Consider the following 14,778-nt stretch of genomic DNA (forward strand, 5'->3'; position numbering starts at 1 on the left):
GATTGTTCTTCTGCATGGAGAAGTGTGATTCATGGGGCTGCTCTCCTAAGGAAGGGTATGTTATGAAGGATTGGGGATGGTGGTACTGTTAAATTTTGGAAGGATAATTGGGTTTTTGATGCTCCTTTAAACCAAAATGATAGTAGTGTGCATATTTGTGACCCATATTGTGTTATTTCCAGTTTTTACAAAAATGGTTGGTGGGATATGGAGAAACTAAGGGCTGCTTTACCTGATCATCTGGTCCAACGAGTTATTAGCTGTCGTGTGGGGTTTAATAGTAGGACTCAAGATGCTCAAATTTGGAAGTTTTCCTCCAATGAGATTTTCTCTATAAAATATGCTTATAATATGGTTTTTTAGTACTTTGCTTGCTTTGATTTTGCTTGGAAGTTTTTGTGGAAGCTTAGGATTCCTCCCAAGATGCATATTTTCTTTTGGCTTGTTATTGAAGGGAAAATTCTTTCTAATGAGCAAAGAGCTAGAAGACATCTATCTTTGGATGCTTCTTGTGGTTCGTGTCATTGGCCTATGGAGTCTATACTTCATATTCTTCGTGATTGTGTTAAGGCTAAGAAGGTGTGGAATGCTCTTCTCAATTCTAGTAAAAGTGTTGAATTTTTTATTATGGACTTTCAGCCTTGGCTTAGAGTAAATTTGATGTCAAATATTGTTTGGGCTGATGGTATTCCCTGGAATTTGGTCTTTGTTTTCACATGTTGGTACATATGGAAATGGAGGAATTATTATGTGTTTCATGGTGATGAAGAGTTGGCTTTTGACTTCATACAGATTATTACTGCTACTATGAAAGGAATGGTTTAAAGCTTCTAATGTTCCTTCTATCAAGTGTGCTAAGGTTGAGGCTTGGTTTGCTTGGGAGCCTCCTCCTACTAGGTTCTTTAAATTGAATGTCGATGGCTCTAGGAAAGTTGCTTCTGGCCATATTGGTGTTGGAGGTGTGTTGCGTGATGGTTCTGGTGATTGGTGTAGTGGGTTTACAGTTAATTTGGGAAAAGGACAAATTCTAGAGGCTGAATTATGGGGCTTGTTCTTTGGTTTGAGGATGGCTGTTGCGAAAGGGTTTAATAACCTTATCGTTGAGATGGATTCGGCTGTTGCTATCCAGCTTGTTCAGCAGCATGATTCTCTTACTTTGCACCCTCTTGCATCTTTGGTCTCTAGTTGTTGGCAGTTAATGCAGCAGCTTGACAATTGCAGCCTCCATCATATTTTTAGGGAGAAAAACAATGTTGCAGATCGACTGGTTGCTTGGAGTTATAGTTTAGATTTTGGTATCTGCGTTTTTGATGAGGCTCCAAGTTGGGTTGGGACTTATTTGGTGGTGTTTGTGCCTAATAAATCACGGCCGTGAATTGGCCGAAGGAGCCCCCTTTCTCGGCCCTGGCACTTGCTCGTAAAACTGAAACGCAGCGTTTCAGCAAGGTGCTTTGCCTTCCTGAAGACAAAAGAAAAATGCTAAGGCATGATCATCTCGGCCTCGAGTGCAGGCCGAGGCCGAGGCCGAGCAAAATCGCGGCCAGAAATATTAAAGTCAGATCATCACGTGATAGCAGGGACCCATGCTTCATTTAATGAAGTAGTGCCTGTTTAATGCAGCAAACCCATTGGCCACAAATAAGCATTTAATGCATGAGGGAAGGTGGGAAGTGACTGAAGTCAGGTTTTGGCGACAGAAGACAGAGTGATTAGACGTAGACATTCTCACAAGAATTCTTGCAGCTTGAGAGATTAGGTCACCAGCTATCAGAGCAATAAATGCGTCTCCACGGCCAGAAGCTCAGAACCCACGATCAAGAGCGGCGGCCGAGATTCACCAGGATTTATGGGGTCACACCACCATGCTTCACGATCCCAAATGTCGATTGGACTACCCACTTGCGCTAATCAGACTCCACTATGCGTAATTTCAACCTCGATTGCTCCTCCAAGAACTCTTCCTATAAATACAAGGCTCGAGCTACATTCAAAGGGTTCAAACACCAAACAAAAGCCTCCCACGGAGCAACTTATATTTTCCTGTAATGCACTTTCAGTATTTTACCTGCTTTCCTAGGAGTAGTGATAGTTTGTAAGGAAAATTAATTCATCAATATATCATACGACCCTTGATTTTCAAGGCGCCGGAGCACCATCCCTGTTATTCGCTCACTCACCCCAGATATCATACGACCGTCACTCCCTGAGCAGCGCGCCGGAGCACCGCCCAAAACCCACCAAACAACACCACCCAACGGCCTTGTAGTTTAGGCCGTGAACCTAACAGCCGAGACTAGTTCCTCTCTAGGCTACAATCGTTTGATTAGAAGATGAGTTCAAACAGGCGCACCACTCAACCATTCTATCCCCATCAACCAACTCGACGCACGGTAGACCGTGCTGGCACGCCCGCGCACAACCGCACCGCACCCAAAAGCAGGAAACCGCGTGTCAACGCACATCCCCTCGGCCCGGAACTCCAGGCCGCGAGATTCGCGCGGCAGACAGGTGGATGATTTGTTAGGGGTGTCTAGGCTGTGAAATTAGAGATTTTATTGAGAAGAATAATTCTAGGGTGTTATTGATAGAGCCAAAAGGCTAAGTATTTATAGAGATATTACAAGCTTAACTAGGAAAACTAGGTTACTTGGAGACTAACCCAAATCAATTACAATCAACTAATAAAAGGAAACTAAATAACAATTAAATAACGTTCCTAATTTCCAACACTCCCCCTCAAGTTGGAGGGTGGATATCAAGAACGTCCAACTTGCACAAGAGATTGTGAAAGGTGTTACTCCCAAAGGTTGCTGATAATGAGGCAGCGGTGTGCTGCTGTAAAGGGGGTTGTTGCTCCTCTCAAATTCGACGATGTATGAGAGTCATGAGTTGAAGGAAGCAGCACCCAAATAAAGTTGTGCTGATGTTCAGCGTATGTTGCATGTATGGAGGCTGTTGTTGATGTTGCTGATGTGCAACAAATATTGTGGATGATGCCTTGAGGCTGAATAATGATGCTACTGGGGCAGCTGAATGATGGTGTTGCTGGTGCAACTGATTGATAATGTTGCTGGTGCAGTTGTGCGGAAGCATGATGGTGTGCAGCTGCTTGTGTGACAATGTGTCTATCTCCCATATCTGCGTGTGCCCCTCAAATTCGAAGCTTGTAGAGGGTCGAGATTTGGAAAAGGAGAAGAGAGAATGAAAAATAATGATGAAAGAGAGATAAAAAAAACAAAATAGAAAAGGAGCAAAGCCAAGAAGATGGCGTGAAAGTGATTTTTTTTTTTTTTTTTTGAAAAATGACCCACCGAAAAAAGGATATGACCCATCGAAAAAGTTGACAAAAAAAGAAGAAGAATTGGGTGATGTGGAGACAGAAAGAAAATAGCAAACTTGGCCAAGAAAAAAGTTAGGTAGAGAAAGAAAACAAAAAATTGGGTTTGATGTGAAGCCTCAAAGAGAGAAACTGATATATCAACAAAGGAGAGAAAGTGAAAGCTCATGTTGGGTTTTCGTGTGCAAAGAAGCGATGGCAACACAGAGAGAAAAAGGACCAGCAGTTGTGCAAAGGTGCTCTCAGGAAGATTACGATCGATGGCTTGGATATGAGCGATTGATCGTTTCTAGGCAGGGGCAAAGAATCAATGAACACAATGGCTGGTCAACAGCGGTGGTGCTAGTGTTAGTGTAGAGCCTCCTGCGTTTGTTGGAGATGTCGTGGGTTGTCCAAAGACATGATGGCTCAGTGAGCAGTGACGAGGCTCACGAAGGAAATAAACTGCTCAGTAAGCAGTGACGAGGCTCACGGAGGAACCGCAATGAAGACGGCATGGTAAGAAAATGATGGATAAGCTCGATGAAGGCCAAAGATGGCGCGGTTGTGGCAAGCGTAGTCGACATGAAAACATGGGCTCAATCTGATTGCAACAGAGAGCATGACTAGATATGGCTCAATATGATTTGTATAGAGAGCATTACTTGGAGGTATGAAAAACATAAGGAAATTGCAGCACCAAAGAAGGGTGCGACTGCTGGTTTAGTTAGATGTAGGAACTGTGGGATAGTATGGCTTTGGTAGCGGGAATAAAATATTGATCATTGAGGAGAGGGTGAACAAGATGACTGTACAAGATGAATACCCATCATGAGTGAAGGATGAAAAGCGCCAACGACTCTCAATTTGGCAGAGGATTTCAAAGATTAGCAACTAGGGTTGTGAAACATCGGATCGTGAAGAAAATGAGGTTTGTAAAAAGTTTCAAGAGACGCCCTAGAATCGGTGCTCTAATACCATGTGAAATTAAAGATTTTATTGAGAAGAATAATTCTAGGGTGTTATTGATAGAGCCAAAAGGCTAAGTATTTATAGAGATATTACAAGCTTAACTAGGAAAACTAGGTTACTTGGAGACTAACCCAAATCAATTACAATAAACTAATAAAAGGAAACTAAATAACAATTAAATAATGTTCCTAATTTCCAACATAGGCCCCATTTGATTTGAGTTGTTTAGTTTGTTTAGTTTGTTTAGTTTGTTTGGGGTTTTCCCCCCAATTCACCAAATAAAAAAATGCAAAATAAAAAGTACAATTATTAATAATATATATCTAGCCTCTAACCCCTCTTTTCATCATGTTGAGGGGGACTGTTATCATCAAATAGAGGAGCATATCTTGTAGATTGTCTATGAATCGAAAATACGTATATCTCCATGTCTTGTTAATAACTAAAGAACCACAAACTCCCCAAAATCCTACTATGAATCCCGATGCTGCAAAGACATAAAACCATGGAATCACATTTTCCACGTCTTTATTGTTCTTGTTATCTACATCCATGTCCTTATTTGGTCCGCAGTTATTTGGAAGTGGGGCACCACAAAGTTTTGGGTTCCCCTCAAACGCAGAAGCTTCGAAGCTTTGGAGCTGGGTGCCTGTTGGTATCGATCCTTCAAGGTTATTATATGAGACATTAAATTCTTTTAAGAAATTAAGGCTCGCTAATGACGATGGGATTATTCCAGACAAGTGATTCATGGAGAGGTCCAAAATCTCTAAATTTTTTAGGTTAGATATTTGGTCTGGAATGACGCCAGAGAAGGTGTTGGAGTCAAGAAAAAGCAAGCGGAGAAGATGTAATTGGCCGATCTCAGCAGGTATATAACCACTAATGTTATTGTTAGATAAGCGTATCATTGCTGGAACAGAAGACATTTTTTGTTGTAGAACAGTTTGCTTTGTGTATATGCCGAAGTTGCTGCTGCTGAAGATAGGCAATTCAAATTCATAACCAGTGTCGTCTAATTGAGATGAAATATTAGGTTTATATACCAACCTTGGTAGTCTACAAAGTTGCTTTGGAAATTCACCTGAAAATTGGTTCTCTGACAAGTAGATATGAAACAGTCTAGGCAGAGTCCCCAACCAACTTGGAATTGGCCCTGTGATTTGATTAAAATCCAGTCGCAAGATCTCTAGATTCTTGAGCTTTGATAACCATACAGGCATTTGACCAGTGAGGTCAGAATTAAACAAACTCAAATGCCGAAGATTTTGGAGTCCGTCAAAATCAACCATGTCATCATCAGATGGCAATCTCTCACCTTTAAAGGCACCATCAAGCATGAGTACGTGAAGACTTTTGCAACTCATTAATATCTTCATTGCCCCTGTGAGGTTGGTGAATCGGTTGTGACCAAGGCAGAGGAAGGACAAGGATTTCAATGAAATAATTTCAGCTTGTATTTGTCCCTCTAGATGATTTCTACTCAATCCAATGGCTTTTAACGACCGACATGAGTAAAGGCTTACAGGAACCGTACCAGTGAAGTTATTCCACCTGAGGTCAAGTTTAGTAAGTTGACTCAGTCTGGAGAAATCAAGCATGGAGATATCTCCTTCCAAGTTGTTGTTTAACAAATGCAGTTCTACAAGGTTTGTGCAATTTATCAAAGACTGGGGCAAAGAACCTTCTAAATTGTTGAAATCAAGGGTCACCAATTTCAACTTGGAGAGCTTCCCCAAATTGTGAGGAAGCTCGCCATTCAATTGATTAAAGTAGAGGTCAAGGATTGCAAGGTTAGTGAGGTTGGCAATTCTATCACTAATGGCTCCATGTAGTGAATTGAGAGGTAATGCAATTTCTTCAAGTTTGGTGGCATTATAGATATCTTCTGGAAATAATCCCGAGAGGTTATTATGACCGGCACGAAAAACCTGCAATTTGGAACACTTTCCTAGCCCAGGAGCGAGGTTGCCACTGAATACATTGGAAGAAAAATCCAATAGCCTAAGGAAGGGAGAAGAATGTTGAAGACAAATAGAAGATGGGACATACCCTGTGAAGCTATTGTTGCTGACATTGAAACTAGTTAAGTTGCTTGCTTGTTGGAAGAATGAAGATGGAATTGCACCAAAGAAGTGATTGCTGGACAAATCAACTGTCTGGATACTGCTGGATGGTAGAGAAAGTGGTAGCTCTCCAGAAAGACGGTTATAGCTCAAATCAAGGATCTCAAGTCGATTCAAAGACAAGAAGAACTGAGTTTCAAGTGAACCATATAGTGAATTGTGGGAAAGGTTCAAGTGGGTGAGATGTGTGAGATTTCTAAGTGAAGAGGGAGAGATACCTCCTTTGAGCCCTTTGGAAGGCAAGAGCAAATGGGTGACCCAACCATCTTGATCACAAGTGATGCCCCTCCAACGACAGCAATCAAGGGATGTCCAATTTAAAGGAGGAGAAGATAGAGTGGAGGCAAGGGACAGGAGGGAGCTGTGTTCAGTTTTTTTGCAGGCATGAATATTTGTAGATATAATGCAAGAGAATAAGAAGAAGAGAAGGAAGGCATGAGCCATTAGGTTATAAGCTTGCACTAGCATGTTGCTTTGTGTATGTGCCGTTGTTCACATGTATTTACATATATAAGAGCAATGATGCTTGGAAAGGATGCAAACATCAGTACAAATTGAGAAGTCGGCAAACCAGAAAGAAGACCCTCTTCTATAAGATTTCAAAACCTTTGGGCCACCAGGAGAGGACTTGACCGTGATATATTTGATAAACAAAATCCTAATTGAATTCAAACTGGAATCTGTTTTGACTATTTCCTTTTATTTTTATGGCAGCTGATAACTGGTACCAGCTCATCTTCCATGTCAATCACTCAAAGTCCAAGTTCAAAGTTGTTTTTCTTGTTGATTCTTCTAAGAAAATTCAAAATTGGAGGATAATCATTCTTTCCAAGTTTGCTCCTGCTTGATGGTGAAAGACGACCATGCCCCTACGCTCTCAAGTCTGCTATGATAGGCTGGCTACGTTATTTCTTGGAAACAGCTTGACCCTTTCAATGATAACTTTTTTTTCTTTGGTCAAAACTTTTTTTATTATTCACGGATCATGCATTCTTTCTGTTTCTTTTTAACTTTTTTTAGTTAAAAATAATAATTCTTAGTAATCAAAGGTTGTACGGGCAAGAAAATTTCTTAATAGCAAATAATAATAATAATTGAAATATGGAAAGTTTATTTATCTTGGTAATTCAATATTGGAAAGTTGGTAAAGTTGGACGAAATTTATCGATGATGTATTATGAGGTTCATATGTATTCACGATGTAGAATCGTTGATAACCGTATGTAGTCGATATATTCATGACTTGGGAAAAATAAACCATTCATTTGTCTACTATTTGAGGATTTAATTGTCTACAATTATTACTTTGAATTTTTCTATTTGTAGTGGGACTAACCGTTATAATAAATCAAAAGCTAGAGGTTAAGGATTTTAATTTTATTTATTATAAAAATATGGTAATTAAACAAAATTAACTCAAATGCTAGAACTAGTGAAGGCTTTAGTCTTTTCACTTTTGGAATGGTGAAATATTTGGTGGGGTTGGGATTCGAGTTTGAATAGAATAGGAGAAAACGACAAAGACAGACAGAATCAGATTCTCTTTATTTTGTCAATTTCTCCCACTCATTCTATTTTGTTTGTGTTTTTCTTTTGTTGCCCACTGCTCACTTTTGATCCCTCTGTTCCATCTTCTCGTGCGTTTATCCCTCTCTTGGGCTGCGTTCTTGCACCACTGCTCAAAGTTTCAATTATAAACTCATGAATTTTAGTTGAAGTAAAATGAAATTCTTTTAAGTCCTTGGGTTATAACAAATCCCTATTTTTATTCTTTTTGGTGCAAGAATGATAATTCTCTATCTTATAGTGTAGTATGGTAATTTGACCACATAGTACTTAAAATGGAAAAATATCAACTTAGTCCATCCATATTATAACACTTATATGAGCTATATTACGTGCAAGAGTGGAACTAAATTTTTTCCAAAGGGTGGGCTAATATTTTGTTAAACAAAATTAAGTCAAACCAAGAACAACTAAATTTTAATTTTTTTGAACTTGAACGGTTCAATTAACATGACATAAGACTAGAAAACTACGACTTTTCTTAACTACCCAACCATAAAAGTGAAGAATTTGCACATATAGGAGTTGGCTGGGGTGGGCTAAATGTCAAAATCTTGAAATTACGTGCTATAAAAAATAATTTTGATTAAGGTTGCACTGGGCAACAGTCGAGGGTAGCCTATATGTAGTTCCACCATTACTACGTGACCGGACTCCAGCACTACTATATAATTTCTCGTTAATTACAGAGAAGGTGTCTAATTTAAAGCACAAACTTCTATTAAAATATATAGTTGCATAAGAAATGCTTGAAGCATTTGTTTACATTATAAAATTGTCCATCTCTAGGGAACGAAGGGCCATAATTAATTAAACGTAGAACTGTTGGATTTGTTTAATTCATGAGAGTTCACCAAGGAATTTCCTAATGTTTCTCAAAATTGTAAACCACATTAGGTCTCAAGCACGATGAGAGGACTGGACCTTCTAGCAGTTTCTATGAACTAGTGTAGGAGAAGCAGGAGAAGCAGTGCTGGTCAAGTCTTATCTTAACATTACATACATTGACATCTTATTGATGTTACGTACACTGCAGGAGAAGCAGAACCTTCGTAGCAAATCTTATTCTTCGCTCTTCATTCACAAGTCACTACCATCTGTCAACTACATGACCAAACAGATGAGCTTAATTTAGAAAATGGTATATCAAGCAAAAGATGAAAGGCATAATTATATTTAAGCAATTTTGATACAGTAAATGGTAAGGTAAATTCTCTCAACAATTTGAACCCAAAAAGGATTCTCATTTTAATGGGTTCCATGATGGGTGGGACGATCTCAAATTAAACTTGGTCTCAAATCCGAGAACTTGTAGCCCAAAATCATATCCCGTTTTGGATTTCATTGAACACGTAAAGGGAGATTCTCACTATAGTTATCTTAATTGGTGCAATAAGATAATTTCCAAGCATCTTATCTACTATCATGGCTTCAGGTTAAGAGAATATTACAGAGGGAGTTGCGGAAGGAGCAGAGCTGCACAGGTAGATGGGTTATGATGAAGTCGTAGAGGAAGAGAGTGAATAAGATTGTTGGGAAATATACATGAAATCAAATTAAAGAAGAGAGATAATAGAAAGAAAAAAAAAAGAATGAGAGAGAGAGGAGTTTTAGAAGTTTGTGTTTGTTGCTAATAAAGTAATAAATGCAAAGTTAAGTGCATCTTAAATGAATTTTGAACCGTTAGATTGGGATAGATCTAAAGGCTAAAGATGTGTGTAAAAAAATGTGGTTTTATGTGTGTCCCCCATCCTGACCCATATATATATATAAGAGCAACAATTCTTGAATATGATGCAAATTAAAGTCCACAATGCCTTCAAAGTACTCAAAGTTGTTGCCGTGACTAATGGTGATAATTTTTCATTCAATTGGGAATATATATGGCCTCAGAATGACAGTGGCAGTCAAGCCTTATCCAACGTTACATTGACGTCCTTATTGATGTTAAACTGCAGGAGAGGCAGAACCTTCGTAGCAAATCTTCTCTCTCTTCATTCACAAGTCACTAGCATCTGTTAACTACAGGACCAAAAGACGAAAGGCATAAAACATAACTAATCTAGAAATCCCTGCACCAATAGCCACACACTCAGTAAATTGATGGATATATTAAACCCAACAAATTAATATATCAGTCTCTGAGTTGATTCAATTGAACAACTTATGCTGCAACGTCAGCAATGTATTGATATGTTCAAATGCTGACCAAATATTTTTGTAGAGAATGAATCTGTCACATGACGTCGCGCTTCTATGCCCATTCTCTGCGCAATCTGTGGGTCTTGGATAAGTTTAGCCATAGCCAAGGGAGAACTCTCTTGGGTTACAATCACAAAGAAATCATGTTTCACCGTTCTTAACTGTCTCTAGGGCCCCCACTATTGCACAATTTGTCACACTTTACCCCCTGAAACTCAATTTTCCGTCTCACTTTGTCCATATTCATTAACTCCATAAAAAATAACAGAGCTTTGAGTTGTGAAGAGCAAAATGTTGAAATTGATAACAGTCAAGCCATACGTTGATGCCCTATTCATGTTATAAAAATCTTTTATATTAATTCATATTAGACTAGATATAATAACTTTCATATATGAAGAAATCAAGGGTCACAAATTTCAAATTCCCAAAAATAATAAGTGAGAAATCACAGCAAAAAACACTAAAAAGATGCACAAGACGCATCGGATGAATATGTTAAAGCCAAGATATGGAATCAAATTCTGAATATGTTAAAGCCAAGATATGGAATCAAATTCTCCTTCAATTCGCTGCAAATTCTAATTCAAAGTCTCAAAAGAGAAGTGTTTTCTGCCATCTTGGGCCAAAACTGGGCCCAACATTTGGAATATAAAAGTATTGTGTTCGGGCCTTCGAGGCACAGGCTGTACTGGCATAAATAAACACCCGAGTTTGATATGATCCGACCCATTTCAGTTTCGGACTAAAACGGGTCGTCGTCGTCTTTCTCAGTTCTCAACTTCTCACACAGAAGAGTCTGTAAGAGGAAGAAGAGAAGAGCAATGAGTGGAGAAGAATTAGCGGGCCCCCCAGTGCCAAAGCTCCTCCGTCTGCTTTATTTTGTCGGCGCTGGCTGTGAGTCATGAATTTTCATTTCAATTTTAAGTCTTCTTCTTCTTCTTCTCTCTTCCCTTTTTAAATGGTAGGCTGATTTTAAATTCTGGGTAGTTATTTGCACTGTTGGAATCAACAAATGGCGTGAGCTTCAGTGCAAGTCCATTTTACAACAGCAGCAGCAGCAACAACAGCTCCTTGAAAATGCCGCAAATGCCCTTGAGTGATCTCCAGGTTTAAGGCAAATTTTCAAATTTTGTCATGGAATTTGGCAAGTAAGCTTGATCTTTGGCTTCATTTTGAGTTTGATCAAATCGCTAATCTGAGTATTCAGTGTACAAATTTGAATGGTAATGGGGATTGTCAAGATTTCGATTTTGTATACATTTGTGCTTCTTTTGTGACATTTTCTCTCTGGTATGTAGTTTGATTCGGGCAGTATACAACATTCTTGAGGATGACTCAAATAGCGAGATTATTGATATTGAGTAGAAGGTGAGATTATTGGTGTGTGTATGTGCGCGCGCGCATTGGGGGTTGCTATTGTGAGTACCAAAGAGCTTTCTCATCTTAGAATATGTATGTCTATTGAAGCTGTGGATTCTAATCCAAATCGAGGCGAATTTGTCATCTGTGAATAATGCTAGGTAAGAGTTCATGCAGTCTTTATCTAAAGATGCTTTGGCATAAGGTGCCTTGGGGTTCCCCATAGAAATACCATAGCATGCATGCTTCTATTTATTCACTTTGGATAGTCATGCAGTGCACTATTTTATTTGTTGGTTATCAGAACAACTTACTCTTGAAGATTGTAATTATATGTTAGTGGACCTTGTATTTGTGTATATGCTACGTTAAACCATCTTCAAGTACATAAACAAGCATGTTTTTCAAGTACATAAACAAGCATCTTCAAGTGCGATGTATGTGATTTGTAGGGCGATGAGAGTTCGGTAGTTTTCTACTGTTATGTCATGGATTTTGCAGCATGCTCCCTTTCAACTATCCTCGGATGCTTATGCATAATCAATTGGAGGTTCTAACTTCTAACTTCACATAATGTAGCCAAAACCATGAGGCAATCACTTCACTGAGTTCTGCAACCTTCTCATAATGCAGGTGATATGTAATGCTAGTTTTCTTCAAAGTTTTCACTCAGTTTCTAAATAAATCTGTCAAAATGAGTTTCATGATAACGGAGTTTGCAAAAATTAAGGGGATGTCTACAATAGGAGAAATTTTTATATGTTCCTGGTACACCACGTGGCTGGTACATAGGACATGTGGAATTATTGTCCAACTTACTGCATTTCATAATTCCACATGTCCTATGTTTATTGGATGGTACACCAGCCACGTGGTGTACCCGAAACATATAAAAATTTCTCCTTTTTATGACATCTGGCGGGCTGTATTGGAAACATTCCATATGTCCTTCGTCTATTGGATGGTACACCAGCCACGTGGTGTACCCGGAACACCCAAAAATTACTCCTTTTTATGACATCTGGCGGGCTGTATTGGAAACATTCCATATGTCCTTCGTCTATTGGATGGTACGCCAGCCACGTGGTGTACCCAGAACACCCAAAAATTGAAATGCAGTAAGTTGGACAATAATTCCACATGTCCTATATTTATCGGATGGTACACTAGCCACGTGGTGTACCCGGAACATATAAAAATTTATCCTCCAATAGAGTAATTTTTGTGCAAGAATCTACCAAAATCAACTTTATTATCACCATGATAATTATGGCAAACTTTATTAAAATCAAATAATATTACAAATATACTAATATGTGAGAAGAGTACACACAAATAATGGTGAGTAACCAAAACCAAATTGGTTACTTTGAAATGGTGACCACTGCCTCATTTTTTTTTTTTGTAACGTGAAGAAATCACATCCGAAAAAGAAGAAATAATTATAAGAACAAGCAGTGCCTTATTACATAAGAAGACATAATTAAAAAACAGAGAAAATAAATCCTCCTCCTCCAAAGGATGCAACCCTTTCCTCTCCCACTCATACTCACCTCCCCACACTTGCGGACCCAGAAATTTTTTAGCGGAGGTGCAATATTCACTAAGTATGAAAAATGGTTTTTCGGAATAATCATTTTCTCAAGATAATTTTTGGCGGCTTTTGTTCCTTACACATCAAATAAGAAAACTTGATTTTATGGGATTTTAGTACAAAGTATATATTGACTTAATGAGCCATCATTTTTAGCCTAAATCGTATTTTGCACTAAAACTGAATTTTCATATTTTGATTGGGTGGGAATTTGATTTTCTAGTATTTTTATTTGAATCCAAATGGGGGGTACTTCCTTATTTACATTGTAAACTTAAGTAAATGGAGTAATATAAAAATAAATAAAAGTAAAAGGACAAAGACATTTACTTAAATGTTGAAGATGGAAATAGGGTAATCTGTACACCAGTTGAGCAAAGGGGCAATTTCAAGCACCTACAATGGTTTTTCCGGCAAGGGCTGCACCTCCTTGCGCCTTAGTAGGTCCGCCTCTGCCTCCCCATCCCCAGCTCAGCCTCTCCAAAACTCTCTCTCTCTCTCTCGACGACGAGGGTTTTCAGAGCAAGAGAGGCGGTTATGGCTTCTTGCATTTGGAGCTTGAAGGCCATGTCGAGTTCAGAGTCTGGGGTTTTTTTTTACCTACTGGAAAATAGCATGCCTAAGTGCTCCCTTTTAACCATTGGAAATAAGCTGGTTCCAGCACCTCCCTTTACCTATTGGAAATAAAGGAAAACCATCACTCTCTATAAATTGGGAGGCATTTGCTAGGCAAAATCAACCTCTCTTGGTTGCTGCAAGCTTCTCAACAACCATGAGAACTCATCTTCCTTCCTCCTCACCAAGCATAACTCCAAGATTTTCCTAAAAAAATTTAGATGCAAGAGTGGAACTAAAAAATTTCTAAAGGGTGGGCTAATATTTTGTTAAACGATAAAACAAAATTAAGTCAAACCAAGAACAACTAAATTTAAATTTTTTTTGAACTTGAATGAATCAATTAACATGATATAAAACTAGAAAACTACGACTTTCTTAACTACCCAGCCATAAAAGTGAAGAATTTGCACATATGGGAGTTGGCTGGGGTGGGCTAAATGTCAAAATCTTGAAATTATGTGCTATAAAAAGTAGTTTTGAACAAGGTTGCACTGGGCTACAGTGGAGGGTAGCCTATATCTAGTTCCACCATTACTACGTGACCGGACTCCAGCATTGTTGTATAATTTCTTGTTAATTACAAAGAAGGTGCCTAATTTGAAGCACAAACTTCTGTTAAAATATGTAGTTGCATAGGAAATGCTTGAAGCATTTGTTTACATTATCAAATTGTCCACCTCTAGTGAACAAAGGGCCATAATTAATTAAACGTAGAACTGTTGGATTTGTTTAATTCATGAGAGTTCACCAAGGAATTTCATAATGTTTCTCGAAATATGATGAGGGGGGGAATTACTTTTCCCTCACTGATGATATCAAAATACAATTAATATAAATGAGGCAGTTTGTAGAGGAACAAGCATAAATCTTTTTCATGTATAAATCCTATCCTAGGATTCTGATGTGATTCCTTTTTTTAAGCCTAAAGGCATAAAATTCCATGATCCATAGTGACCGTATGGTATACATAAGATGTTTTGTGCCTATCTTCTTGTACTGTCCAATCTGCCAAAAACCTGTTT

The 14,778-nt window shown here is 38.6% G+C and overlaps 2 protein-coding genes and 1 pseudogene across 2 annotated transcripts in view; 2 read left to right on the top strand and 1 right to left on the bottom strand.

Annotated features, from left to right (window-relative positions):
* The window catches only part of LOC148295102 (uncharacterized), a 5,793-nt gene extending 1,534 nt beyond the window's left edge, over positions 1-4,259 (top strand). The window contains exon 2 of the mRNA XM_088252015.1: positions 1-4,259. This exon is cut by the window's left edge and continues 741 nt beyond it. Coding sequence (XP_088108141.1) covers positions 1-66 — 66 coding nt within the window. The 3' untranslated portion in view covers positions 67-4,259.
* The window catches only part of LOC148295101 (uncharacterized), a 13,072-nt gene extending 5,483 nt beyond the window's left edge, over positions 1-7,589 (top strand). Inside the window, exon 2 of the mRNA XM_088252016.1 lies at positions 7,129-7,589. Within this exon, the coding sequence (XP_088108142.1) occupies positions 7,129-7,262 (134 nt within the window). The 3' untranslated portion in view covers positions 7,263-7,589. The remainder of the gene's footprint in view (positions 1-7,128) is intronic.
* Positions 4,612-6,897, bottom strand: LOC110771770 (receptor-like protein 2 pseudogene; annotated as a pseudogene).
* Positions 7,590-14,778: the final 7,189 nt, after the last annotated feature.

Source organism: Prunus avium, chromosome 4, assembly GCF_965620075.1.
Source record: "Prunus avium chromosome 4, drPruAviu1.hap1.1, whole genome shotgun sequence".
Classification (NCBI taxonomy): domain Eukaryota; kingdom Viridiplantae; phylum Streptophyta; class Magnoliopsida; order Rosales; family Rosaceae; genus Prunus; species Prunus avium.